Source organism: Polyodon spathula, chromosome 1, assembly GCF_017654505.1.
Source record: "Polyodon spathula isolate WHYD16114869_AA chromosome 1, ASM1765450v1, whole genome shotgun sequence".
In the NCBI taxonomy this organism is placed as follows: Eukaryota; Metazoa; Chordata; class Actinopteri; order Acipenseriformes; family Polyodontidae; genus Polyodon; species Polyodon spathula.
This window is the reverse complement of record NC_054534.1, coordinates 80,804,097-80,831,557: the sequence shown is the minus strand read 5'-3', so window position 1 is coordinate 80,831,557 and position 27,461 is coordinate 80,804,097. Positions and strand designations below refer to the sequence as shown.

The window sequence follows — 27,461 nt, the reverse complement described above, 5'->3', positions numbered from 1 at the left end:
CATGTTCATTTTCATATATAAATAGAACACAATGGATTTAAAGCAGTTTTGGGTCAAATTCTGTCTATTAGCCCATGTAACTGACAACACAGGAAGTAATTACCCATATGTTATATATTGTTTGTTTAACTATTAAACTAATATTATCTGGTATGTATGTTAAACACATGTTTTATGAGGGGAATCTATTTGCAATTCACAATCATCACAAAGGTTCCCCTTCACAGCAATGCACAGCCTGCTTCTGAGTGACTGATTCAGTTGAAGACCTAGAGCAGAAGCAGTACATTAGAGTGTGCATTGAGATTACTTGGAGACAACTGTCTCCGTCGACTGTGTTTCAGGTTCTAGCAACAGAAGACAGTCTTCTTTACTTTGCTTGGACACTTGATGTGCCTTGTGGTTATTCCTTGAAATCAGAGGTTGGCACCCTGAGGCCTGTGGGACTCTATATATCAGTCCACCCTAGAGGGGTGATTAATTAGATAATGCAAAGACTGTTTAATGAATACAATGCAGTTTGATATCTATTACACTGATATAGGATGTTGTTAAAGAAGCCAGTTGTGTTTTATTTATTAAAACACAGCTGAGGATAGACTCATAATAGATCAGAAACATAGCAAGCTTGAATATTTGCAAACTCTTGTGGAATTGATTTCTGCTGAGTTGACACTAAATAGAATTTAAGACATGTTAATGTTCTACTATTATTATTATTATTATTATTATTATTATTATTATTTTATTATTATTATTATTATTATTATTATTATTATTATTATTATTATTTAAGTAATCCCTTGGGACCGATTTCTTTAATAATTATAATAATTATAAATTATTATTGATATGAATAATAATAATAATAATAATAATAATAATAATAAAGAACATTTATAGCCAAGGGTCCCATTAACTGAAACACAGAAACAAAAACCAATTCATGTCAACAAATTGTGAACAAGAACCTATTCTGAAGCACTGAACAAAAAGTGTGCGCCTACTGACACCTAGTGGACAGGAACAGTATAAAACATCTGACTTTAGTTTAATACTGAAAGTTTTAACACAGTTTAATTAAAGGGATGGGCAAAATGTTTAATCTTAAATAATTCTACACATTTTACTAGTTGTGGACTTATATTCATTATGTAAGAGAACTGTTAAATGTGTCACAATTAATGATGTAATTAGACCAATAAAGTAATTGAGAGCTCGGGTGGAACGAAAGCCAGAAGACACTGCGGCGCTCCAGGAAGTGAGTTTGACACCCTGCGGGCCTATTCACGACATGCTTTCAACCAGTAAAAAGTTTGGGCCCAAAAGACACAGCTGAGGGGAAATGACCTAGGAAGTGCAAGTGTAAACGATTTCCTGAGAGAAAGACGTGGTAACTGGGAACTTTCTTTAATGTAATGTAGTACTAGCTATCATGTTTTAAAATTAAAATGCACATTTGCTTTAAGTGCAGTGCAAAACAGGCAGCATTATTGTGTTAGCAACAAATACTGTAAGGAGTATGGGAAGCTGTGTTTAAATTAAAAAGCTTTCCTCATCCCTACATTGACAGAGAAGGTTTGAAGGTCACGCTGTCACATGATACACATAGAACGTGGAAGGCTCTTAGTCCAGCCATTACAACTCCAGACAAGATCAGGGTCAGCAAAATGCACATTTAGAAAATAAAAACAGCATGCAGCAACAAATCCCAAATATCATTAAAAAAAAGTAATTCAATTACATTTGAAGCTTCTTGCTCTTTAGGTTTTATTTGTTGGCTTTGATTGAGTTTATTATAAACCTGTTTTAGGATATGTTATTTTTAAAACAAAATTTATATGTGAGAAAAAACAATTGACATTAATTAATAGAGTACTACACAACTTGCTCCACCTGTATAATACTGGTATTCTCTAGCTACACAAGCTAGTGAGAACAAGGCAAAGAGATCCGTTGACATTATTAGCCCAAGTTCGTGTGACACAGTTGATGGTACAGTAACTGTTTTATAAAATTAAACTAACCACTATAGAAATTAACATTGCCTACGAGATCCTGGCATTATAGACCAAGTATATAGCCTATATTCATATAAAAAATAAAGGGTTAATTCTACTACTTTGAATATTGATCTGGCCTATGACAAGTGTAGCCAGCAGCTGCCAGATAAATGTATCTGTTCAGCCACTTTTCCTTTTGTAAACCCACACATTTCTCAGGATTATTGACGTTCTTTATCAAGCTATGTACTGCTAAAATGTGTGTACGTGCTGCCAGGCAGTCTTGACGTAAGATGAACTTGAAACAGGAACTATTCCGCTTTTGTTTTCAGTACCGCCGGGTCGACATTTATTGGCACCCCCGTCTCCTTTTGCACTTTTGGACTCGTAATCGCTATTATTTTCTTTAAGTTTAAAATGTTCCGTCTTTTAATATTACGTACCGGGAGTGTTTCGACATTGCAGCAAAGGCTATGCTGTTGTCGCTCGGATTTGAGTATTCACTTAAATTTAAAAAATACATCGTATTTTTCTAGAAGTTATTACCAGAATGCCAAGAAGGACTGCATAAACAATAATAATGTTTTCCAAAGTTATAAATGTAAAAGGTATTTGTCCACAACTCAGAAAACTGTTAGGATAGGGTGTGCATCTGGGTTTTGGGGCGACACGGCGACTTCAGGTAATTAATTATGCAACTGTCACTGCCTGTAAAGTCAGTAGTTAACACTTTTAGCTAATATTGTTTTTGAGATGAATTGCAAATTGCATTGTCATTCACAAAATTGATATTTTCAGTAGCATTTGCAATGCTTTACCCCAACAAACTGCTAAGCAGAACCTTTTAGTTTAACTGTACTAACAGTTTCTTCGACTCTGAGAGGGGACGATATTTATGCCAAAAATACATCTTGGTGGTGTCTAAAACCACCAACACGAAAGTGGATAAAAACTAATGACATTACTGTAATGTATGTTTTATATATTATATATATACTATATATTAATATATTATATATATTATATATATATATATATATATATATATATATATATTTTCACATTTTAATCACATTTTATTAATGCTAACATGGCTTTCACACAACAATACCAAAATCACACCAAAGCTTAAACGTTACTTTTACACAAGATTAAATAGAAACGTATGGTATTTGAGAACCTGTAGTTATAAAAATGCATCACAATAGTAAATTCCGTCGTTATATTCACGTTTTTAAAGCTCAATACTTGGAGAAGTTCTAGGACATCAAGGGTCAATTGCAACGAACTTGCGGAGTTACAGAGCTGCTTACTGAATTGCGTACCAGCTAGTAAATGTGGTTTTTCGTAAAGGTGTTTTTTTTTTTTTTTTTTTTTTTTTTTAACGAAAAACCTAAACATCATAATTATTCTATTTATTTTGATTTATTCATGCTTAAGTTTTAAATTGCCCCTTGCGTTTTTTAATCAAAGTGAGACCTCGACCCACCGCCAAACCTGTTTGGTGTATGCAGTCAAAACATTGAATACAATATTTATTTATTTAAAACAAAACAAAAAATGTATTGCACAGGATTGAAACCGGCACCCCCAGGGGCCGGTTTTTCCAAATTTTTAAAACAGTGATCGGGATTTTGTATTCCGATATATTTTGTTCCAGATTATCTTTTATCAGGATAGTTTTGATCAGTTTTTTTCAGAAAATGTCATTGCTGGATTACTAGTATCCACATTACACATAATTATGTTTAGGAAATTCGTTTTGTTTTTAAAGGAATGTCGATCACAAAATCTAGGATTACATAGTCCGGATCGCTTGATTCAGATTATATTTTGAAAAACCGGCCACAGCGCTAATCCGCTGTAGGGCCGAGACCCCTTAGTTACGAGTGTATCGATATTCATGTGTTGCGTCACCTACCAGGCCTGACCCCTACCCCATGCATTCTACATCCTACTAATATGTAGCATTGGCTACTAAAAGCATACTTTCACACAATTATACATATAGCCTGTTATATATAATAATTAAAAATATATTACTCATATATTAAATATTGCAGTTCCGTTCCATGTGGGTAATGCATAATTACCGTACGGCTTTAAATACATTTTCCATTATTTCACGATATTTGTAATAAATAATTTCAAACTTAATTGTAATATTTTGCCACTGGAAAAATTTTCCGCTGTGGAAGTGATTTGATCAATGTGGGAGTACCATTTTCTGTACTGTTATAATGTCACGAAACTCATTCCAACACTACATGAATATATTGCAATGCCAGTAATTATATCCCTTATATACAAAAAAAGAAAGAAAAATGCAAATAAATATGTCTTTCATATGTAAAATATAGGTACACGGTATGGGTTTGTGATTATGAATTGTTCAGTTACAAAAGTTGTCAATACATTTTGGGGTTTTTCAGATTTGTTCCTCTGGTACTATATACATCGTCAGTCTCGTACTTAGTATCCTCTAGAGGGCAGCAGCAATTGTTTTGGGTTCGTTGCAATTGAGATCATGTTTAGTACGCTGCTGTTGACTATCTTGGTATTAACTTGCGTACAAGTTTAGTACGCTGCTTTCAGTTCGTTGCAATTGACCCGGGTTGGTTTGGTATTATTATTATATAAGATAATTCTGTGCCCTGTAGAAAGCAGATCTTATCAAACCTGTTTCTCCACATTTTAGCTGTAAAGTGGGAAATACGACCCTGTATCAATGTTGTATCTGTTTATTTGATAGTGTATGATTGTTTGCGCCCATTGTTATATTATTTGAATAGTGAATGGAGGCTCTTATTCTGTTGTTTTTAGTCCCTCAGCTAGTGTTTGGTGGGAAGCTGGACTTCCTGGTGTTTGATTATCTATCAGAGATAACCATGTCACTACTCACAGCCTCAAAAGCCAAGTTTCCAGTAAGTAAATAACATGTAATGTGAAATAGTGTTCTATGATCAGTGTGCACTTTGTGTGCTGCCTATTTTTGTCTATGAGGATTGTAACATTCATAGGCAGTTTGGTGTAATGCTCAATAATACTAAACACTTTTTGTTGTTGCAGAACCTGGGGTATGCACCAGATTTTGTTCACACTGCAATGGCTCCATTCATTAAGGACATCCATAATAAAGGTATCAACATTGACATGATTCCACTGGAAAAGAATGACAGGGACAGTAGAAGGGAAAGCATCGATCCTTGTCATGTGTGGCAGGGTGGACCTCTAACCATTAAGACTGCTGCTGTTTTCTTCCCTATTGCCATTGCTTAGGAAAGCCACAAGATGGCGATTAGAAGACTGCCTTTGGAAGTACAAAACTGGGCAATGGACAGGGACTGTTTTGAGCTAGGAGTATCTGGTGATGCCTTACCGGGTACATTGTAAATTTGGATATTATAGGATTTGGATGTGCCCTTTCAGAAAAAATACTGAAGTTGTGGTATTTGCATAGGTTGTTCTGCCCCTGTGGCTAAAAGAAGGGTCTCCCTATGTTTAGGTATTCGTGTGGTCAGCAATGCTGGGGGGGTGAACCCTCACGCCTGTGCTGCTGCTCTGCAGGAGGTGGTGCGGAAAGCTGACCTCAACTTCAAGATCGCAGTTATAACTGGAGATGACCTGATGGCAAAGGTAGAGGAAGAATTATTGAATTTAATTATTGTTTCTGACTAAGTGATGGAAGTGATCGCTTTTTTTGGAATTACTGTTTTATTCATTATAGTTAATTTAAATTTAAAACTAAATGATCATTCAGTCGTTTCAAACCTCTGGTTTATAAGCTAACAATCTTCTAAAATTTGTAGTACACATGGTAAGAAAAGTGAACCCATTTTATTTAACATTCTTCCTTGTTTTTGGTGGCAATTGTTTATCTGTTTTAAATAAAAAAAAAAAAAAAAACATAAATGTTTGGGAATAAGAAAAGGCTGTTCAGCCCCTCAGGTTTTGTGATTTCTGGTACACCATTCCCCCCATACTAGGGAGATCTAATTCAATAGGTCCAGCGTTTTTTCATATGATTTTTTTTTTTTAATTTGTTTGATTATTAGAGGTTCTGTTAAGTAACACTGTCAGGTTGTTATTGATTGATAGTTATTGTGTAAACAAGAGACCACATTTTTGTGCCGAATAAATACAGTGGGGCTCTGTTTATCTGCGCTCTCGGGGGGATGGGGCGGCATAGGTCCATGGATGTGTGTCCACGGATAAATGAGGTGTCGTTGCGTGTGACTAGAATGAATGGATAGAAAAGAGAAACTAGTCAAAAAAATGAGTTTACTTTGACAGTGACACTCCTGGCATAAAACAAATTCTGTTACTGAAAAAAAAATACTTATAAAAAATAAATACTATAAATTACAAAATCATAAGACATTTTATGACGGGAATAAGCTATTAAGTCCATAAGAACTTACAATTTTCCTGTGAACAAAGCTGTGTGGCTAGCAGCTAGAAAAATCACAAGGTATTATCTCTATTTTATTCACACATTAATATTAAATAATGGTAGTTAAGTGTGGCTAGTTTTCAAACCAAAAATACAATTTTGTTATTATTATTATTTTGTTTTACCTTAAAAATAAACAAGGCAGCGTGTAATTTAAACTTCTTACAGTTCAACCAAATATGTACCAACAGAAGTGTTTTTTTTTCGTAAAAGCTATTTTTAAATAATTCACTGCTGCAAGTCCTTCTTTTAAACCAGTATTTTGTTTCATTGAGGCACACTGTGGTTGCTGGGCATCACTAATGGTGTGTTTACACTGGCAGTTTTTAGGACGGCTTTGGGAATTCTCAGGGTATTTTTTCTGCAGTGTAAACGCACATGGCTGACTCTCAGCTGTCCTAAAAACAGGCAACTAAAGGCTTGGCTCAGACGTGTGCAGATGCAGGTGGACGTCAAAGAAACAAAAGTGCAATATTTGAATATATAGGTGATACTTTTTATATATATTGTAGTGATCTCGGTTCTCACAGACAAGAGTATCACACAGGGTGAGGCAATCCACTCTGTTGGAGGGCGGGCGCGAACCCGGGACCTCTCGCACTAAAAGAGCCGGCTCTTTTGTACAGCGTTATTGGCACTATGCTTTAGTGCGAGATGTCCCGGGTTCAGGTTCACGCCCGCCCTCTGCTAGATGATATATATATATATATATATATATATAACATATATATATATATATATATATATATATATATATATATATATATATATATATACATATATACACACACACACACACACACACACACACACACACACACACACACACACACACACACACACACACACACACACACAGAGTACCAGTCAAAAGTTTGAGTACACTTGCTGGAAAATAGGAATTTTTTCACAATTGACAATGTTTTATGTCGTTTACATTTCTGTAGATACTTGAAAATGAAAACACGTTGCAATATACAAAACAAAACATAGAGTATCAAAGCAATGTTCAAGAAAATTGAAAATTGCCTCAAAATCTTGGATTCCTCAAAATAGCCACCCTTTGCCTTAATAACAGCCTCACAAACACGAGGCATTCGGTTAACAAGTTTCAGCACTAAATCGCCCGACATGTCTTCCCAGCTCTTCTGCAGCAATTCCCAGAGATGTAGGGCACTTGTGGGTAGCTTTGCTTTGATTCTTCTCTCCAGTTCGTATCATACAGGTTCTGTGGGATTGAGGTCCGGAGACTGGGCCAGGTCATTAGATTGAGTTGTCCTTCACTTTCCTTCTTCACCAGATAGTTCTTGCACAACTTTGAGGTGTGTTTCGGGTCATTTATCTTGCTGAAGAATGAAGGACTGCCCAACTAACCTTAATCCTGATGGAATGGCACGCCTCTGAAGTATGCTATGATAGCCATGCTGGTTGCGCTTGCCATGGACTTGGTAAAGATCACCAACTCTGTAACCAGCAAAGCAACCCCATGCTCCAAGCTAGACAATGGGAACCACACATGCAGAACTCATGCACTCACCCTCTCTGCGTCTTACAGATACTTGGCGGTTGGACATAAATATTTCAAATTTTGACTCATCGGTCCATAAGACCGACTTCCACTCCTCAAATGTCCAGTTTCTGTGTTTTTTGGCTCAGGCGAGTCTCTTCCTCTTATTCTGCACTCTTAACAATGGTTTCCTTGCAGCAAGTCTTCCAGTTAGGCCAGGTTCATACAATCTCCTCTGAACAGTTGATGTTGAAACATCTGTACTTTTAGTAGCAGTTAGCTGAGCTTGTATTTCAGGGGCAGTTAATCGTCAGTTTTGCAGACTTGTGACTCGAATGAACTTGTTCTCTGATTCCGAGGTCACCCTTGGCCTGCCTGACCTTGTTTGGTCCTCGTGAGTGCCAGTTTCTTCAAATTGTTTGATGTTCTTGGCCACAGCAATTACAGACACTTTCAAAGTTCTTGTGATTTGTCTTAAAGATTGACCTTCATTTCTTAAAGTAATTACAGACTGTCTTTTTTCTTTGCTTAACTGAGCGTATTTTGCCATTTTCTTCTCCCTTACATTCAGCAATGACAAACTTGTGCCTACGCTACCTATATTTATAGTAATCATGGACCCTCACTTGTTAACAATAATTGCTGACAAAAGGTTAATTCGGTAACATGCTAGTTAACTCAGAGAACATATAACAAAGACATTTTTATACTTAGGCCAGTGTTCTAACACCGTGTTATACGCATTTCGGACTTTTAACTGACTTGGGCTTCAGACTGATATCCCCTTGCTTTGGTTGACCATTTCATTGAAATTGACAAGATTTTATATTTTCATTTAAAAATTCAATTTTTGAATGTAATTCACTTATTATTATCAGTTTATATAAGTACACATCATATAATGAAATATTAAGTGTTTATAGACAAGTTTATACAGTTAAAAGCATAGATAATCATGAAAAACCTGATTTCAAGCAGGTGTACTCAAACTTTTGACTGGTACTATATACACACACACACACACACACACACACACACACATATATATATATATATATATATATATATATATATATATATATATATATATATATATATATATATATATATATATATACACACACACACACTGAGTGTACAAAACTTTAGGAACACCTGCTCTTTTCATGAAATAGACTGATGCGGTGAATCCAGGTGAATGATCCCTTATTGATATAACCTGTTAAATCCACTTAAATCAGTATCCATGAAGGGGAGACAGGTTAAAGAAGGATTTTTAAGCCTAGACACAATTGAGACAGGATTGTGTATGTGTGCCATTCAGAGGGTAAATGGGCAAGACAAAATATTTAAGTGCCTTTGAATGTGGTATGGTAGTATGTGTCAGGAGCGCCGGTTCGAGTGTGTCAAGAACTGCAGCGCTGCTGGGTTTTTCACGCTCCACAGTTTCCTGTGTGTATCAAGGTTGGTCCACCACCCAAAGGACATCCAGCCAGCGGCAGGCCAGCGGTTGAAAACAGCTCATTGATGAAAGATACCAAAGGAGGCTGACACGAATTGTGCAGAGCAACTGACGGGCTACAGTTAGTCAACTGACAGTCCAGTACAACATTGGTGCCGAAAGACCCATAAAAGAACGCACAACTCGTCAAACCTTGACACAAATGGGGTATGGCAGCTGACGACCTAGCAGAGTATCAGTTCTTTCAGCAGAACACAAGAAACTGCGGTTGCAGTGGGCTAAGGAACGAAAACACTGGACACTGGAGGATTGGGAAAACATTGCCTGGTCTGATGAATCCCAGTTCCTGCTGTTTCACGTTGATGAGAGGACTAGGGTATGTAGAAAACCACATGAGTACATGCATCCATCATGCTGCTTGTCAACATTGCAGGCTGGTGGTGGTGCTGTGATGGTGTGGGGTGTGTTTTCATGGCACACAGTGGAGCAACGTTTAAATGCCACAGGATATCTGAACATCATTGCCAGTCAGGTGCATTCCTTCATGGCAGCAGTGTATCCATCTGCTAATGGATTTTTTCAGCAGGATAATGCCCCATGCCACAAGACTAGGATTGTCCAGAAATGGTTCCACAAATATGACAGTGAATTCAGCTTACTGCAGTGGCCTGCCCAGTCACCAGATCTCAATTCAATTGAGCATCTGTGGAATGAGATGGAACAAGCTATTCGGAGTAGAGATCCACTACCCGCCAACTTGACACAACTGTAGGAAGCACTGGAGTCAACATGGGCCAGCATCCATATGGCAGGATTTTGACACCTTGTAGAGTCCATGCCCTGACGAATTGAGGCTGTTCTGAGGGCAAAAGGGGGTGCAACTCAATATTAGGAAGGTGTTCCTAATGTTTTGTATACTCAGTGTGTGTGTGTGTGTGTGTGTGTGTGTGTATATATATATATATATATATATATATATATATATATATATATATATATATATATATATATATATATATATATATATATATATAAAAAATACTTTCAAAAATACTTTTATACAAAAACTACCCTGGATTGTGTTTTTTCCAGTTATTTTATTGTGAACCACTTAATTATTGGTTTAGTTTCAAACATGCTTTAACACACCATCTTTTTGTTGTTTGTTTTTAATGTTATTTAAACACTTATTTTGATTGTACCCATGATTAGCTTAAAAACACAGAATAGTTTTTACAAATGTTTTTTGTTTGTTTGTTTGTTTGTTCTGACAACCGTGGCGTGAACTGGGGAGAGCAAGAAAGCAGAGCTTCCATAGCATTGTGGGGCGAAACTCAAATCCAGAGTCACTCCAACGGAAACACAAAATAAATACATATATTGAGAAATAGCGGCAGGTCTGGAGAAAGATGTTTGCATCCCCTTCTCTGCACTTTTTGATTATAGTTGATCTGTTACATAACTGTGTTTTTATTGTTATTATTATTATTATTATTATTATTATTATTATTATTATTATTATTTATTCATTTGCAGTAGTAGTATTTGTAACAAGGTTAATTTGAAAAAAAATGAAATTAAACTACATATTATATACAGTAAATGTTTCCTCTCCTGTATTCCTGTGGCTGTGTAGCCTATTTCAACTAAAAATAAAGGACTTATTCATCATAAAATTATGTATATACAGTGGTTTGCAGAAGTATTCACTCCCTACCAATAACGTCACATTTTGTTGAATTACAAATAACGTGTGCGCAGTTTTTCAAACAAACTTTTTTTTAATTCAAAGCTGTAGTGGTTAAATTGAACAGTGTTATATGAGGAGGTTAATTGTCAGCAAAACTTGCAAAGAAAATGTACAAAATTAAATTTACTGGTTGCATAAGTATTCAGCTCCTTAAGTCAGTACTTGGTAGAAGCACCTTTTGCAGAAACTACTGCTATGAGTCTTTTTAAATAGCTCTCTACTAGCTTTGCACAGTGGGATGGTGAAATTTTTGTCCATTCTTCATGGAAAAATTGCTCCAGTTCTGATAAGTTTGTTGGGTATTGTTGATGGACTGCAATTTTCAAGTTTCGCCATAAATTGTCGATTGGATTCAAATCAGGGCTTTGACTAGGCCACTCAAGAATGTTAATTTTCTTCTTGTTCAGCCACTCCTGTGTGGCTTTGGTGGAGTGGTTCGGGTCATTGTCCTGCTGAAATGTGAATTTCCTCTCCAAACTGAGCTGACTCAAACAGTTTCCTCAAAGAATCGCCTGTACTTTGCACCATCCATTATCCTCCCTATCCTGACAAGCTTCCCAGTCCCTGCTGAAGAGAAGCATCCCCATAACATGATGCTGCCAACACCATGCTTGACAGTTGGGATGGTGTTAACTGGGTGATGCGCAGTGTTGGGTTTGCGTCAATTTTTGTGTCATATACGTGCTTTAAGATGAAGCTTTTTGAGTATTGGCTTCTTTCTTGTCACCTGTCCATACAGGCCAGCTTTGTGTATGGACCGGCTTATTGTTGATGTGTGAACACTGACTCCCATCTCAGGCACACAACTTTGCAGATCTGTCAAGGTCATTGATGGTGACATACCAAACCAGTTTCCTGCTGGCCTGGCTGCTCAGTTTGGGAGGGTGACCTGATCTGGGTAGTGTTTGGGTAGTATGATGCATCTTCCACTTCTGAATGATGGACTTTATATACCTGAGGGAAATTATCTACACGTTAAGCCACTTTGAGTACGCACAGGCTTGAAACCATTTCACTAATTTTGTGATCTCTTAAACAAATCATTTGCACCTGGGCTGATTTAGGGATGCAGTTGCAAAGGAGTTGAATACTTATGCAACTGAGATTAATCTGTTTTTCTCTGTAAATCTTACTTAAATTTATATTCTATATGCATTTTTTGAACTATATCAATGTGGAGTAGTTTGTGTAGCTTCTACATGTGAAGTCTAATTTGAAAGCGTTGTGGAATACACTCAGGTCCCAACAAAATGTGAAAACTTTGCAGGGGGTTGAATACTTCTGCAAAACACTGTATATACAAGGTGAGATAATATTGGTGAAGAAACAGAGTAGTCATTTTGAAAAAAAGGGTCTTTATTATTACAGTAATAAACATCATGTATGGCAATTGTTATTTTAAAGCTTACTCCCGACTTTCTCTCCCGTTCTTTTGCCCTGAACACCCAACCCCGAGTGAGTAAAATTTGTAACTATATATACTGTTGTGCAGGGATTCAATTACTAATTAATTATTCACTTGAATCCCAGCACGTGAACTAATTTGAGCAACCCTTTGCTCACATACCAGTAAATACTTTAAATGTACGTGAAGTGATATTGCAATCCTCGTGCTACATAAACCCATTTATATCCCTGTGGCAGAGCAAAGCTCTGCCCTTTAGAAAATGGCAGGGATGAGGTTAAATTCCCCTACCTGCCTGGGTTCATTGTGTTCAGGTGGCTGGGGTTGATTAGATGATTAGTTTAATTAATGATCAATCAGCGCCCAGCCACCTGACATAAAAGGAGGCCTCTGCTTCTCATTTGAGAGGAGGGAGCTGAGGAAGCAGGTTGGTGGTTTTTTGTGGTTGAAATTTTGTTAATTCCAGTGAAGGCATTGCCCAGCCTGGAAACCTTTATTTTTGTGAGTGTATTTTTGCTCTATTTGTGTTTAAATTGCTTTGTTTTGGCCCTTGTGCCCTTTCATTTTTGTGTTTATAATAAAATAGTTATTTTTTTGAACTCCAGACTGTCTCTGGGCCTCTATCCACTCACCAGCCTGCCACATTTGGTGTCAAAAGTGGGATAGCGCCACCTCGAGGCTCAGAGCAGTATATATTTTTTTTTTGAAATTTTTGGTATTTTTTTTTTTTTTTTTTTTTAACATGGGAAAGAAGAGCAGACAGCGGCAAAGGCAGGACAAGCAGCAGCTGAAGAAATGTAAGCTGCTGCAGCCACCGCTGGAGGACCCGGCCAGCCTCTTCCCCTGGTGTTCCTGGTGTGGGAAGGAGGACCATCGTTGGCAGTCCTGCCCAGATGTGCCACCGGCAAACTGGTGTGGACGGTGTGAGGAGGATGGCCACAACTGGGCAGGATGCCCCTACAACCAGGTCCAGGAAGAGGTGCAGTGTTCACCCCGGGCATTAGGGGCCACCCCACTACCTCCAGCACCACCACCTTCACCACCGTCCCAGGAGATCTGGGACTGGTTGAGACCCCCTGAGGCAGACCTCCCCCACGATCTCCCCATAGTTATCAACACGCTGTGGCATCGAGATGGGGAGAGGTGGGAACAGTGGGAGGAACAACACCACCCAGTGTCCTTCCCAGAGGTTGCCCTCATGGCGGTTAATTACCTGGCAGTAGACATAGGAGATGCCCCGGTGACTCCAATAAAGAGGGGTGAACCGCCTTCCCGAGAGCCAGAGAGTGGTGAGCCGCCTTCCTGAGAGCCAGAGAGGGGTGAGGAGCTGCCGTCGCTCCCAGAGCCAGAGAGGGGTGAGGAGCTGCCGTCGCCCCCAGAGCCCGAGAGGGAGGAGGAGCCGCCGTCGCCCCCAGAGCCAGAGAGGGAGGAGGAGCCGCCGTCGCCCCCAGAGCCAGAGAGGGGAGGAGGAGCCGCCGTCGCCCCCAGAGCCAGAGAGGGAGGAGGAGCCGCCGTCGCTCCCAGAGCCAGAGAGGGAGGAGGAGCCGCCGTCGCCCCCAGAGCCCGAGAGGGAGGAGGAGCCGCCGTCGCCCCCAGAGCCCGAGAGGGAGGAGGAGCCGCCGTCGCCCCCAGAGCCCGAGAGGGAGGAGGAGCCGCCGTCGCTCCCAGAGCCCGAGAGGGAGGAGGAGCCGCCGTCGCCCCCAGAGCCCGAGAGGGAGGAGGAGCCGCCGTCGCCCCCAGAGCCCGAGAGGGAGGAGGAGCCGCCGAGCCCGTCGCCCCCAGAGCCCGAGAGGGAGGAGGAGCCGCCGTCGTCCCCAGAGCCCGAGAGGGAGGAGGAGCCGCCTTTTTGTTTTTTAGGCCTCCCGAGGGTCCGCTGCCGCCTTCTCCACTAGAGGGAGCCGGGCTGCCATCGCCGCCTCCGCCACCAGAGGGAGCCGGGCCGCCGTCGCCATACTACCTTGGAGATTCGGGGCCCCCTCAACCAAAGAAGGCTTGGGGGCTCCGACATCAACCCCGCCCACCACCACCCACCAAAACAGCCCACCCAAGGGACATAATTGGACTCTTGGGGGGGGGGGGGGGGGGGGAGGGGGGAGTTGGCCGATTGCGGCCGGTGTACGTTGTACATGGGGGGGGGTGTGTGGCAGAGCACAGCTTTGCCCTTTAGAAATTGGCAGGGATGGGGTTAAATTCCCCTACCTGCCTGGGTTCATTGTGTTCCGGTGGCTGGGGTTGATTAGATGATTAGTTTAATTAATGATCAATCAGCGCTCAGCCACCTGACATAAAAGGAGGCCTCTGCTTCTCATTTGAGAGGAGGGAGCTGAGGAAGCAGGTTGGTGGTTTTTTGTGGTTGAAATTTTGTTAAATCCAGTGAAGGCATTGCCCAGCCTGGAAACCATATTTTTGTAAGTGTTGTTTTGTTATCTTTCTATTTGTGTTTAAAGATCTTTATTTTGCCCTTGTGCGCTTTATTTTTGTGTTTATTTATAATAAAATTAGGATTTTTTGAACTGCAGTCTGTCTCTGGGCCTCTATCCACTCATCAGCCTGCCACAATCCCGTACAGCAATATCTATACACTAACATTAACACACCACATGGAACATATAACACAAAATACACACAGGGGCAGAGCACACTGCCACACTTAATCAAGGTGAAATCCTTCACATAACAATTGGGTCAGGAACAGCTATGTTGTGTCAAACATTGTCTAAACGAATAACCATTTTTCTTGTAGACTGCAAGATAAGTATATATTTTTTTAAGATGAGCCCCCACAATATGAACACGACACTGTATTGTTTGTTTGTAATACCATTCTGCCTCTTTGTGGTTTGGGGAGGGGAAAACTCATCATCCCTTCAGTGGTCGTTATGACGTCACCGAGCACGTATTATAATTTAGATGGTATGCACACGCATTCGGACCTAAGCCGGCTCAGGGCACAACCACTATGTGAAAAAATAATAAGAATCTGCGCAATCAACTGGACCTGAGTTTGCTTAGGTCCGAGGTGGTAGTGTAAATGCAGGATAAAGTAACTGCCCCAGGAGAACTAATTTTACAGAGTCCTTCTGTTCATACCAAGACAAGAATCCTCACATCTGTAGCACTGCTGTCTTCGGCGTCGGCTTCACAGGTTAGACTGAGGCATGTGTCTTTATATGTGTGTGTGTGTGCGTGTGTGTGTACATCGCTGGCATAAGTCTACTTTGGCAATAATATACTGTATTCCAGAGATAAAACTCGCCAGGGAGCCGTGGATGAACGAAGTGTGGATAAATGAGGTTCTACTGTATTCAGTGTAATTCTAATAACTTAAAATTTCTTAAGGCAGTTATTGTGAAAATACGATTATTGGCACACTCCTAGTCAACGTGGTGTGAGCAGGTTTAGACCCACACTTTCCTGACTAACACTGCACTCCAAATGACAGGCATTTTACTTGATGAGAAACTGGGGACCTCTTATGAAACATTCTTCTGATTATTCTGTGTTGGTTTCTTCCAGAAAGAATTGTTGAAAGAGACTGAAATTACTGATATGGAAAGCGGAAATCCGTTCCCAAATAACTTGCACAGTATGAATGCATATCTGGGGTAAGTCTGAATTAAAACTGTTTTGTAAGATATATTGTAGCAATGCAAGACTGTGGCAGCTGTGACAGTAATCTTTGTGAGAGCGATTGGGCAGCTTTTCAGAAAGACAGGGTTGCATTCAACCTGTAGTTGGTGTGGGTATGGCTTTGTTGTAAGCTAGGATTTATTCTGGGATATTTAACAGCAAATTCTTTATTGCATAACACAACACAGTTAATTACACAACACAAAAAAAGCTTTTCTTTTGTCTTCAAAAATTAAGGATCAATCAATTACAATCTGACAGTGGGATTTACAATAGAACCTGTCGTGATCAAATTAACTAAAACCGCTCATACTTTATCTGCAATTATTTGTGTTACTTTGTTTTAATCTGTTTGATATAAAATATTGATTTCATTTCCTGATTTTCACTTTGCTTGTTTCCATAGAAATGCATCCTCTCTGCAGTGAATTGTGGTATTGACAAAGAACTACTGCTAGTATGCATAACTCGGGCCGTGTGTTTTACATAACTTGTATAAATCTGTAAGTTAGTCCTACAGCCACAAGATGTCGATATAGCCTTCACAGTAAGCCACATACTGAGATATCATTAAACAATTATCCCACTACGTTGCCTTAATACGGGAGCGTCCTAGCCAATTAAAAAAAAGAATGAAAGTATATAAAGTCCTATGTTGGACTTTTTTTGTTTCAGTCTATAAGAAGCCCATAAGTGTTGCTTATCTTTGCATTAAAGACAAAAAAATCCATTCTCGGTTCTTGTGCATTGTATTTTGCTATTAAACATTAGCATCGTCGGTTGGTTAACCTGGTCTTCGTTCATGGATTGATGTTGCTGTGTGAAAATGTGTCCATATGAAGAAGCATTTCTTTCAGCCTCCACAAAATTGGTAACAACTGACAAATATATATATTTGCCTTTCTTGCTAAATTGGGAAATAGTTCTGGATTTTTCCAAAATTTGGTCAAGGAAATTCCACTACTGTTTTCTTTTGCTTATATCCTTCCATTTCTGATTTACAGTAAGCATCTTTTGATCATTTTAACTGGAGTGGTTACTTGGGCATCTTGAGGTTTCGTACTAAATTGCAGGTTAGTCATGCAGTTAGATAATTGATTCACAGATATTAGCTAAGGAGAGGTCGTGTGAAAAAACAGTAATTTGCTGGTTGGCAGTAAAAATGTCACTCAATGCAAAAATTAATTGCCATTGATTTGATACTCACTTGTAAAGATGAAGGCAAATGACAGAAAGGCAGCTGTTACTGTTGTGAAGTTAACATAAAAAACAAACACAAAAACATGTTAAAGGGAATTACTTGGATTTTCTGAGTATCTGCACAGCCTTGTCTTTTTACTTTTGATATGGTCAACTACATAGATAGGATCCAATTCATTTGGTTATATTGTGTTTTTAGTTCTGCCAGCTCAACAATATGAACAAGATGTTCTGTTCTAGAGTTTAGAAAGGCTCATTAAAACTCTGCTTTGGTCATGGGGTGGTGTGCCAATTTTAAGAAATAAAAATAACACTTAGTAATTCTAAGATATGTTTGAGAGTATAGGCATGGTCTAATAAAACCTAGGTTCATTTACAAAGATGTTTCGTATTATCCTAACCCAAGCTCAATTTGAAGGTACCAATATTATTAGATTTTTTTCTTGGAGTTCTTGCAAAAGTATAATGATCCTCACGTGGGCAAAGTGCTTTTTCAGAATCTACTGCTTTTCGACAGTGCAGTACATCTATTAAATGTGATCTTTCACTACTTAAGGGTGGCACATTTAGCTGATGGAGTGACTACCGGGTAGACTTTAAAAAACAAATACATTTATAGGTGTGATGGACTATTAATTTGTGTTATCTTTAAATGTCTTTAGTGCCATTCCTATCAAAAGAGCTTTGGACCTTGGGGCTGACATAGTCGTGACTGGTCGATGTGTGGATAGTGGAGTAGTGCTTGGACCACTCATGCATTCGGTATGCTGTCAGTACAGTCGAGACCTGCATGAATACCACATATTTGCTGCCTTGCCTCACAGCAAGCAATCTTCTCTAAAGTTCAAGTATGGTAGTTATATTGTTATGGTTAAATAAGGTTTCATGTTAAGACATGCCAGCAAACCATTTATATATATATATATATATATATTATATATATATATATATATATATATATATATATATATATATATATATATATATATAATATGTAGTTTTCATTTAAGACTGCACTAATGTGAAATATCAGATAATTTGTAATGCTTTACCTACACTCTGGTTTTGTTTTAATTATGTTGTTGTGTGCATGGTGTGATTTGTATTTTAAATGTTAGGATTTTAATGTTAACTGCATTTGGAATACTTCTGGTTAAATCGATTCTTTTGCAGTTAACAGCTGGTTGTGTTGAAACAAATCGGCTACATACATACCTGTAATTGCTTAAATAACCACGCTTTTTGCTGTTCTGTTTTGTGTAGATCTGCACAGCATTCCTTACCATACTCCTCCTTTCTTAAATTATTGAAATAAAACATCATGGTAAACTTTACTGTTAAGGCCATGTGCTCACAGTTGAGCTATAATTGTGATAACATTGTTATCCTCATGCCAGGAGCTTAGTCTGTTAGAATGATAACTCCTCATTAACAGGCCTGTGATGTTGGGTTCTCATTGCAGTTTGGCTGGAAGCAGAATGATTATGACCGCCTGGCGGCAGGAAGGTAAACAGTTCATTATTGATTCTATTTTTGGATATGCTTTCTCTTGAGAGCAAAATTTTTTCGGTGTTTCTAAAGGCCCAGTCACATGAGCAACTTTCACTGATGGCAGCAACAAAGACCTGGCTTGCCTTGTGTGACCGTAGTGAGTAACATGTTTCCCATGTTCCTGCTCTCAGTAGTAGCTAATATTATTTTTATAGTAGTGTAACATGGTATTAGAATAGGTGACGGAGACATAGTATTTAGATTTAGGATAAAAAAATAAAAAATAAAAAATTGAAATTGAAATAAAAATGACTTTTTATGGCATTCAAAGCATAACCACTATTTAAAAACAAACAAACAAACAAAAAAAACTACCTCCACATTTTATGCAATGGCTTGGTGTAGCAGGTCTCTGGAAAAGAAAATGTAATTAATTAAATTAAACCTAAATAGGTTGACAGCAGTCTTATCTCTTGTGTGACCACCACATTTCTAAGGCAGCATGTGTCTACAGTGCTCGTGTGAACAAAGCATACAAGTGAATAAAAAAGAACACATAGGATGAAGTATTATGGCAAGCAAAGAACATAATTGGTCTGAACAAAATGATCGAGGGAATTTGAGTATGACAGCAGTGGTATTGCTATATTACAGTACCACGAAGGATATTAAGACATACAAAATGTATCCGTATGTAAATGTATATGTGTCCTGAAGAAAAATACAACCCTAACAAATCCTAACAAAACAAGTCTGGCATTTAAATCCAACAATGCGCTTCTTTTATTATTCTTTTAACTGCACTTTAATGTTTTTTATATTGACTTAAAAAAAAAAACAACCCTGTCTTTTTATTTTGTTACTATATAATAGTGAAATACTGTATGTAGTCGCATGGGGTAGATCCATACATTCTGTAGCTTATCTAGTCCACATAGAGTGGTGCATTTTGGTGCAGTAGAACCTCAGTTATGAACACCACACTTGCAGTACAAACTGCCCAGTCAACCAAACACACCATCTCCTGGCTACTGTAAAAAGAGTATTTTTGGCTTTATTATTATAATATTATTCCTCATTGTAAAGGTGTAATCCTTTTGTTAAAACAGTACCCCTTAAATCTACTGTAAACACTCATTGCTTATGTCCCTTACTTCGTGTTTCTACCGTATTACCATAGAACAAGCTATGGGGAACACAATGACACAAGAACAAATTGTCCACAGAGGATCAGTTTAAGATCATTACACATGACTGTGTTAAATTAAATGCTGAATAAATGACCTTAGGTCTTAAACACACAGCTTTATATCATTGTTATTTATTTATGTATTTGTTTATTTATAGTCTTGCAGGTCACCTGATTGAGTGTGGAGCTCAGTGCACTGGAGGGATTTTCACAGATTGGTACAAGGTGCCAGACTGGTATGAGATTCTTTTGATATTGTACATAAAGACATGCAGTACCGCATACACCAGACCACTGCCCTCTAGTGGCACTGTGGGGGTGGGGGGTGGGGGTTAATAACATCATGTAACAAATTTTTATTTATTTTTTGTTCCTGGGTAGTAAGTGTTATTTCCTAATTGCTTATGCCTCAAAAGTATAGAAAATGGCTATTATTCCCCACAAACTTTGCTTTTGTGACCAGGACAGTGATATTTCAAAATATCACTATTTCCAATGGGAAAAAGGGCAAATGTGTGTCTTTTCGTTCACATAAAGTCAGAAAAAAACAACATATAAATCCAAATTAACATGTATTTATACTAAAGGAATACAAACATGACTACAGATTTAGAAGTGTAGTTTTTCGAGATTTACGATTATACTGTAAATACAGTATAATCGTAAATCTCGGAAAACTACTCACTTCTAAAACTACAGTATAATCGTAAATCTCGGAAAACTACTCACTTCTAAATCTTTTGTAGTCATGTTTGTATTACTGTAGTATAAATACATGTTAATTTGGATTCATATGTTGTTTTTTTCTGACTTTATGTGAACGAAAAGACACACATTTGCCCGTTTTCCCATTGGAAATAGTGATATTTTGAAATATCACTGTCCTGGTCACAAAAGCAAAGTTTGTGGGGAGTAATGCCATTTTCTCTACTTTTGAGGCATAAGCAATTAGGAAATAACACTTACTACCCAGGAACAAAAATTGTGTTACATAGTGTCATCTATGGCTGTGATGTTGAGCTAGATTAAAATCGATTTGGTAATTCACTTTTATGTTTGTCTATTTTTATTTTGTTTCCTTATAGTATTACTGAAGTAATAATTTACAAAGCCCTACATGTGCTTCCAGTTAAATGGAATGGCCTCAGGGGTTAGGAAGCTAATGTTTGGATCAGTGCTGCCTTTGTCCCCAGTACAACAACAGCAACATTGCACTCATATAGTGCCTTTCAAGGCCAGGTCTTCTCAACGTGCTGAACACATTTGAGCAGAGCAATATGTTTAAAAATGAATAGTTTAAAATTATTAAGGCACTTTTGTATTTGTTAGTTAGCTATGCACAACCTTAAGGCAATGTACCAAGAAAGGCCTTTTCAAAAACATATGTTTTAAACAAGATTTTAAAATAGGGACAGACTGCTTGTCTAACCAAAGATGGCAAGGAATTCCTAAAGCTACGGGCTGGGCAAGAGACTGTCCTTTTACCACTGGTACGCATTTTAAACCTGGGAAGTCACAACAGACTAATAGTTCCTTGATATATTAATGGAGCGAGAGCATATATGTAAGGAGTAGGATCCTAAAATCAGCTCTAAATCATACCAGAAGCCCTTGTGACAAGGTCAAAACCCGGGTGGTACGATTATATTTCCAAGGCTTAGTTAACACTTCCAGCAGCATTTTGAATAATCTGAACATGTGATAAAACTTTATAGGTAAACCAGCTCATTGCAGTATTCAATCCTAGAAGAAACAATAGCATGTATAAGTCTGTGTCAGGCAGAGCGAGACGGGACCTGAGCTTGGCTATATGTCTAAGATTAAAATAGATAACTTTAGCGATGTTCTGAACATCACTCAGGATAAAACGTAACAACAAAAAACATCAGTCTAAATAAAACTTGATGGCCACTGGTGCAATAAAACAATTCTGAACCAGTGGCCCTACCTCATTGACCCCTGAGCAAGTGCCTGAAACACTACCTCTGCCAAGAGTAACCAAGACCACCTATGTGGCGGGGGAGAGAGCCCCCCCCCCCCCCCAAACCCCTCTCTTGCTCTTACATCTCTTACCAAAGACCCCTAATAATCACCTCCTAACCTATAGTGGAGGATAACCTCTCAAGTGCGTACATCTGTGCATGTTGTGCCACATTTGACTTTTGAAAACATCTAGAATCTGAAGCGCGAAACTAATCTGTGTTCAATAATAAAATAACGTTGCTGAAGAGATTGATCATGGCGGATAAATGGTTAGAGCTGTTACACGACAGATTACTGTAACTTAAAAGTTAAAAACTAGAGAGAAGATGTGGTAGCTAAATGCACCAGCAGACACACTCACTCGCAGCAGACACAGAGTGTAATCCAATCACTCAGGCAGTCTGCATACAACAAGGGCTCTGCCCATTTCCAGATTGTTACGTGCCTGCATCCAAGCTTGCTTGACCACTGAATGCTTGTGATTACAAAAATACAGATTTCTAGTTTTATAAAGTGTCTTTCATTCTCTTAATTTGTTTTCTTAGGGACAATATAGGCTTTCCAATTGTTGAGTGCTCTTCTGATGGAACATTTATCTTGTCCAAGCCACCAAAGACGGGAGGTCTTGTGTCCTTTGGTACTGTAGCTGAGCAATTGGTGTACGAAATTGGAGACCCCTGTCATTACCTTCTGCCTGATGTCACATGTGACTTTTCTGAGGCAACTATTACTGAAGTTCCAGGTCAGTGGTTCTAAGTTCCTGGTGAATTGTACACGTCACATACCTATGCACTTCATAGATGTAATGGTCATACTGCACACGTCACATACCTATGCACTTCATAGATATAGTGATCATACTGTACAGGGACCTATGCACTTCATAGATATAGTGATCATACTGTACAGGTACCTATGCACTTCATAGATATAGTGGTCATACTGTACAGGTACCTATGCACTTCATAGATATAGTGATCATACTGTACAGGTACCCATGCACTTCATAGATATAGTGGTCATGCTGTACAGGTACCTATGCACTTCATAGATATAGTGGTCATACTGTACAGGTACCTATGCACTTCATAGATATAGTGGTCATACTGTACAGGTACCTATACACTTCATAGATATAGTGATCATACTGTACAGGTACCTATGCACTTCATAGATATAGTGGTCATGCTGTACAGGTACCTATGCACTTCATAGATATAGTGGTCATACTGTACAGGTACCTATGCACTTCATAGATATAGTGGTCATACTGTACAGGTACCTATACACTTCATAGATATAGTGATCATACTGTACAGGTACCTATGCACTTCATAGTTTTACATATCTAGAGAACCGCTTATGGAATTGTGATTATGACTTGGTAAAACATTCTTCAGCAACTTAGTTTTTATTATTTTACTGGAATGGAAATAAATATATATTTTTATAGGGTTTATTTGTACAATATCAGATATAATTTTCTAACTAGGTATATTCATAGAAAAACCTGAATGTGCTATGCAAGTGAGGACAAAGACATTTAGGTGTTAGAAAACAGCAGGAAATAATTTGTACAACAAGTTCAGGTCAAATGTAAATAGGCTATTAATCATGATTTAATAGCTATGACAATGTATGTAACCACCGTCCAAGTGACCTCTTATAGTATTATTTTTTCTGAGCAAAATAAACATTTTTTTCTGGGGTTTTTAACAACAAGCATTATGGGCCAAAAAAAATTATGGGCCAGACAATAACATATGCCGATAATGTTTTTTTTTTTTTTTTGGGGGGGGGGGGGAATAAAGTAAAGTAACCCAAGAAAAATGATCAAATATTTTCTATGGTTTTTTTTTGTGTGTGTTATTTGTATTTAAATTTTACCACAAACAATGTAACTAATTAAATGCATTTTTAAATTACATTTTATACGAGCAGGAAAGTTTTTAAAATTGTATTTATAACACTAACAATTTTAAACAATACAGCCTAACCTATACATTATTAGACTCATTGTCAATAAAAAATCATTTAAAAAGTACAGTTTGAGTATTATTAATACAGTATCTAATAGAAGTATACAGTATTTATCATAGAACTGTTAATTCCTTTATGACATTGAACTGGTGCAGGTCATTTCCAGTCATTAATTAAAGGATCAGTGCTTTGATGTTAAGTAACTACGCCGTGAGCCAGAAGCGAAATCAAGTTTTCACAATAAATCTCTTTTGTGCTACTAATTTGATTGTGCTTCTGTAGGGTTGCAAGAATCGAATTAGCCTACTTAACCATCCAGTTTGATAGATATCTTTTGTTTTTACAATTGCATCTGTTGACATTTACTACCTTCTTTTCAGGTATTAAGTATGGTTACATTTAATTTACCACATTGCTGACCCAAAGAAAAACGTTATTCAGATTGAAAAAACATAATCTGCCTTTTTTTTATGTTTTCCCCTTTTCTACAAAGAAGGTATTGCTTTTACACGCCAAGCAGCACCGCACAATAACTGCGGTATACAGTGACCTGCCTCGAGATACTGCAAGTTTACCGTGGTACCAGGGACATTTTCCATGGAACCCAGTGTACTTTTAAGTATATCACAACCACATTATATAGCCTTCATATACAGTACAATAAGCAGTGAAATACTAATGGGATATATGGAACAGTGCCTGACCTGCACCTGACCTGTCTTGCTAATGAACTCCAAGGCACATTTGAACTTGGAGTGAACTTTACCATGAAGTTCAAATATTTTCTCCTAGTAAAAGTACACCAGATGGAAAGTGTGCTTAACTCTGTTTGTAAACATCAGGGTCACTGCACTTGACATGTACACACCACTGTAGGAAATGATAAGATAGGTCTTCCAGTTGACAATATTTATTTTAGAGCCTTAAATATCATATTAAATAATGATTAAAGAAGGAAAACTTGCGCTTTAGATCTTTTACTGGTGCTTGTGTCTTTAGTCTTTATTGACTTTCTGAAGGAGTTATCTGTGTGGCTGATGATTTTTTTTAAAAAAACCTGTTAATGTTATACTTCAGGAATCATTACAAAAGTAAGCTACAGTACATTTGGTGATCTGAAATAGTCCTCAGTGGACAGTCATCCTCCAAAAAGAAAAAACACGCACACACACACACACACACAGTATCTGTCCCACTCAAAGTTCAAAGCCAGAGCATACTTTCCCAGGAATGAAACTTCAGCTACAGAAGCTGATATAGTACATGAGGCTTACGTTTAAACTTCAAATACCTGTTATATTCAGCATACAGAAATTCATTTTAGGGTATAGATTTTCAGCTTCGACAAGAAGAGCAGGAGCTGCTCTTCAGTTCTAATTGTCTGCCATATACTCACGTAATGTAGGTAAAATCAGCCAAAGTGTCTTTTAATAGTAGTAAACATCAGCACCAGCTAAGGCACAGTTGTGTTTTACCAGCAAAACTGAAGGAAACTTGTTTCCAAAATCGCAGACCACTGTATGTCTATGTAGACACTTTGGCCTATCTTGCCTAGGTTACATATCTCTATAGCAGGGAACTACAACAGAACAGAAGCTCCGTAACTCAGATGAAAACACTAATACAGACAAAACACACACACACTATTGAGGCTGTGAAATTAGAGCCAATCAAAATAATTGCAATCATTGTAAAAAGTTAATATGGGCCACAGAGAAACTTTATAGGGACACCCTTCCACTCTGCAAATAAGTTATAATTTAACGACCTGAAGTGTGACACAAACAACAGAGCATACTGTACTGTTAAACCCAGAGTTCAGCACCAAAATCAGTAACCAGGATCAGAAGAGCAGTATCGTTTGTTGTACGAGTTGTGGATCATGCTGCTGCAGAAACAGCCTGAGATTTCCTTGGATTTATTAACTTGGCTAGTGCCACCTATGCCGGCTTGTTGGGAAGTAATTTTCAAATCTGAAGTAGTGTCTGTAATTCTACGGTATGTGGATAAGCAAGTGTAAAATGCAGAAAAAGCTAAGGAGCTAAGTAGCTAAGCTACTTTTTTGACTCAACCTTTTATTTAACATCAGGTATCTGTCCCATATTATTGGTTGCTTCTGCAGTACAGAGCAGTCGAAATCAATTGAAACCATCAGTGCAAGTACATAATCGGTCCAACTTTTTACAAGAGCTTTCTGCCTGTATGTGATTGCAAGTAGCAATGTGATAAAGCACAATGGAGAACTTTGAGAGAGGTAGCGTTGCATCTAAAAACTGCAAAATGACAGGATGGTTTTTGCAGTTTCAGAATGCCACTTGGATATATGCTAGCCAATTTATTAACTGGAAGCCGTTTCCACGTTTTACAGATGTTGAAGGTGGAGCAGTAAAGGTTCAGGGTGCAAAAGGCTCCTCTCCCTCAAGTGACTATAAGGTATGTTTAAAATATACAATGCTGAACTGCTTAAAAAATAATGTACCGTAACACAGGCAACAGAGGTCTGGGCTTATATAGTGAGATTGCTACCTTGTAGCTTAGAGAAATGTTTACAGGTTTTCTTTTAGAAGTAAATTATTGTCTCCACATTTTTTTTTTTTTTGTGATTTTTGTTTCTTAGTAGCAGTAAATAATTACCCTTTTAAATTGCTTGCTATGTGATAAAAAGCACTTTTCCTTAATTTTCCTTTGAGGTGAACACACACTAGACATTTTCATACAAAATAATGTTCTTGACACAAGGATTTAAACTATTGAAGGAGACATTTTCCCTTACTTTGTGCCGCGCTGTTTAAACAAACTTCCACGAAGAAGCAGATATTTCATTAGTTTCTTGCAATGCTAATTTCTTGTGTCTATTTGAAGGTTTGCGCCACATATCTGGATGGATATAGAGCCACTGCTGTGTGTCCTGTGGGAGGACCAAGAGCTGTAGAGAAGGCAAGACGGACAGCGAAAAGCATTTTAAAAAGGTTCCCACTTGGCATTAATGCTATAATGTGTTATTTTTCCATTGTGAATTTTCCTCGCTTGGGGTCCTGAACACATTATATATATATATATGTATATATATATATATATATATATATATATATATATATATATATATATATATATATATATATATATATATATATATTTTTTTTGTTTGTTTGTTTTTTACTATTTATATATCTATGTATTTTACTATTTATAGGTATGTGTTTGGGTAAAATGAACATTTTTGTTTTATTCTATAAACCTCTGACAACATTTCTCCCAAATTCCAAATAAAAATATTGTCATTTAGAGCATTTATTTGCAGAAAATGACAACTGGTCAAAATAACAAAAAAGATGCAGTGTTGTCAGACCTCGAATAATGCAAAGAAAATAAGTTCATATTCATTTTTAAACAACACAATACTAATGT

At 37.9% G+C, this 27,461-nt stretch overlaps 1 protein-coding gene across 2 annotated transcripts in view; it reads left to right on the top strand.

The window, feature by feature from the left end:
- Positions 1 to 2,315: 2,315 nt before the first annotated feature.
- LOC121322973 (lecithin retinol acyltransferase-like) overlaps positions 2,316 to 27,461 on the top strand; it is a 65,149-nt gene continuing 40,003 nt past the window's right edge. For both annotated transcript variants that reach the window (XM_041263651.1, XM_041263641.1), the window contains exons 1-11: positions 2,316 to 2,685; positions 4,827 to 4,927; positions 5,073 to 5,142; positions 5,509 to 5,639; positions 16,097 to 16,185; positions 18,073 to 18,172; positions 18,873 to 18,916; positions 20,249 to 20,326; positions 22,619 to 22,815; positions 26,422 to 26,486; positions 26,916 to 27,022. In XM_041263651.1, coding sequence (XP_041119585.1) covers positions 2,421 to 2,685; positions 4,827 to 4,927; positions 5,073 to 5,142; positions 5,509 to 5,639; positions 16,097 to 16,185; positions 18,073 to 18,172; positions 18,873 to 18,916; positions 20,249 to 20,326; positions 22,619 to 22,815; positions 26,422 to 26,486; positions 26,916 to 27,022 — 1,247 coding nt within the window. In that variant the 5' untranslated portion in view covers positions 2,316 to 2,420. The remainder of the gene's footprint in view (positions 2,686 to 4,826; positions 4,928 to 5,072; positions 5,143 to 5,508; positions 5,640 to 16,096; positions 16,186 to 18,072; positions 18,173 to 18,872; positions 18,917 to 20,248; positions 20,327 to 22,618; positions 22,816 to 26,421; positions 26,487 to 26,915; positions 27,023 to 27,461) is intronic.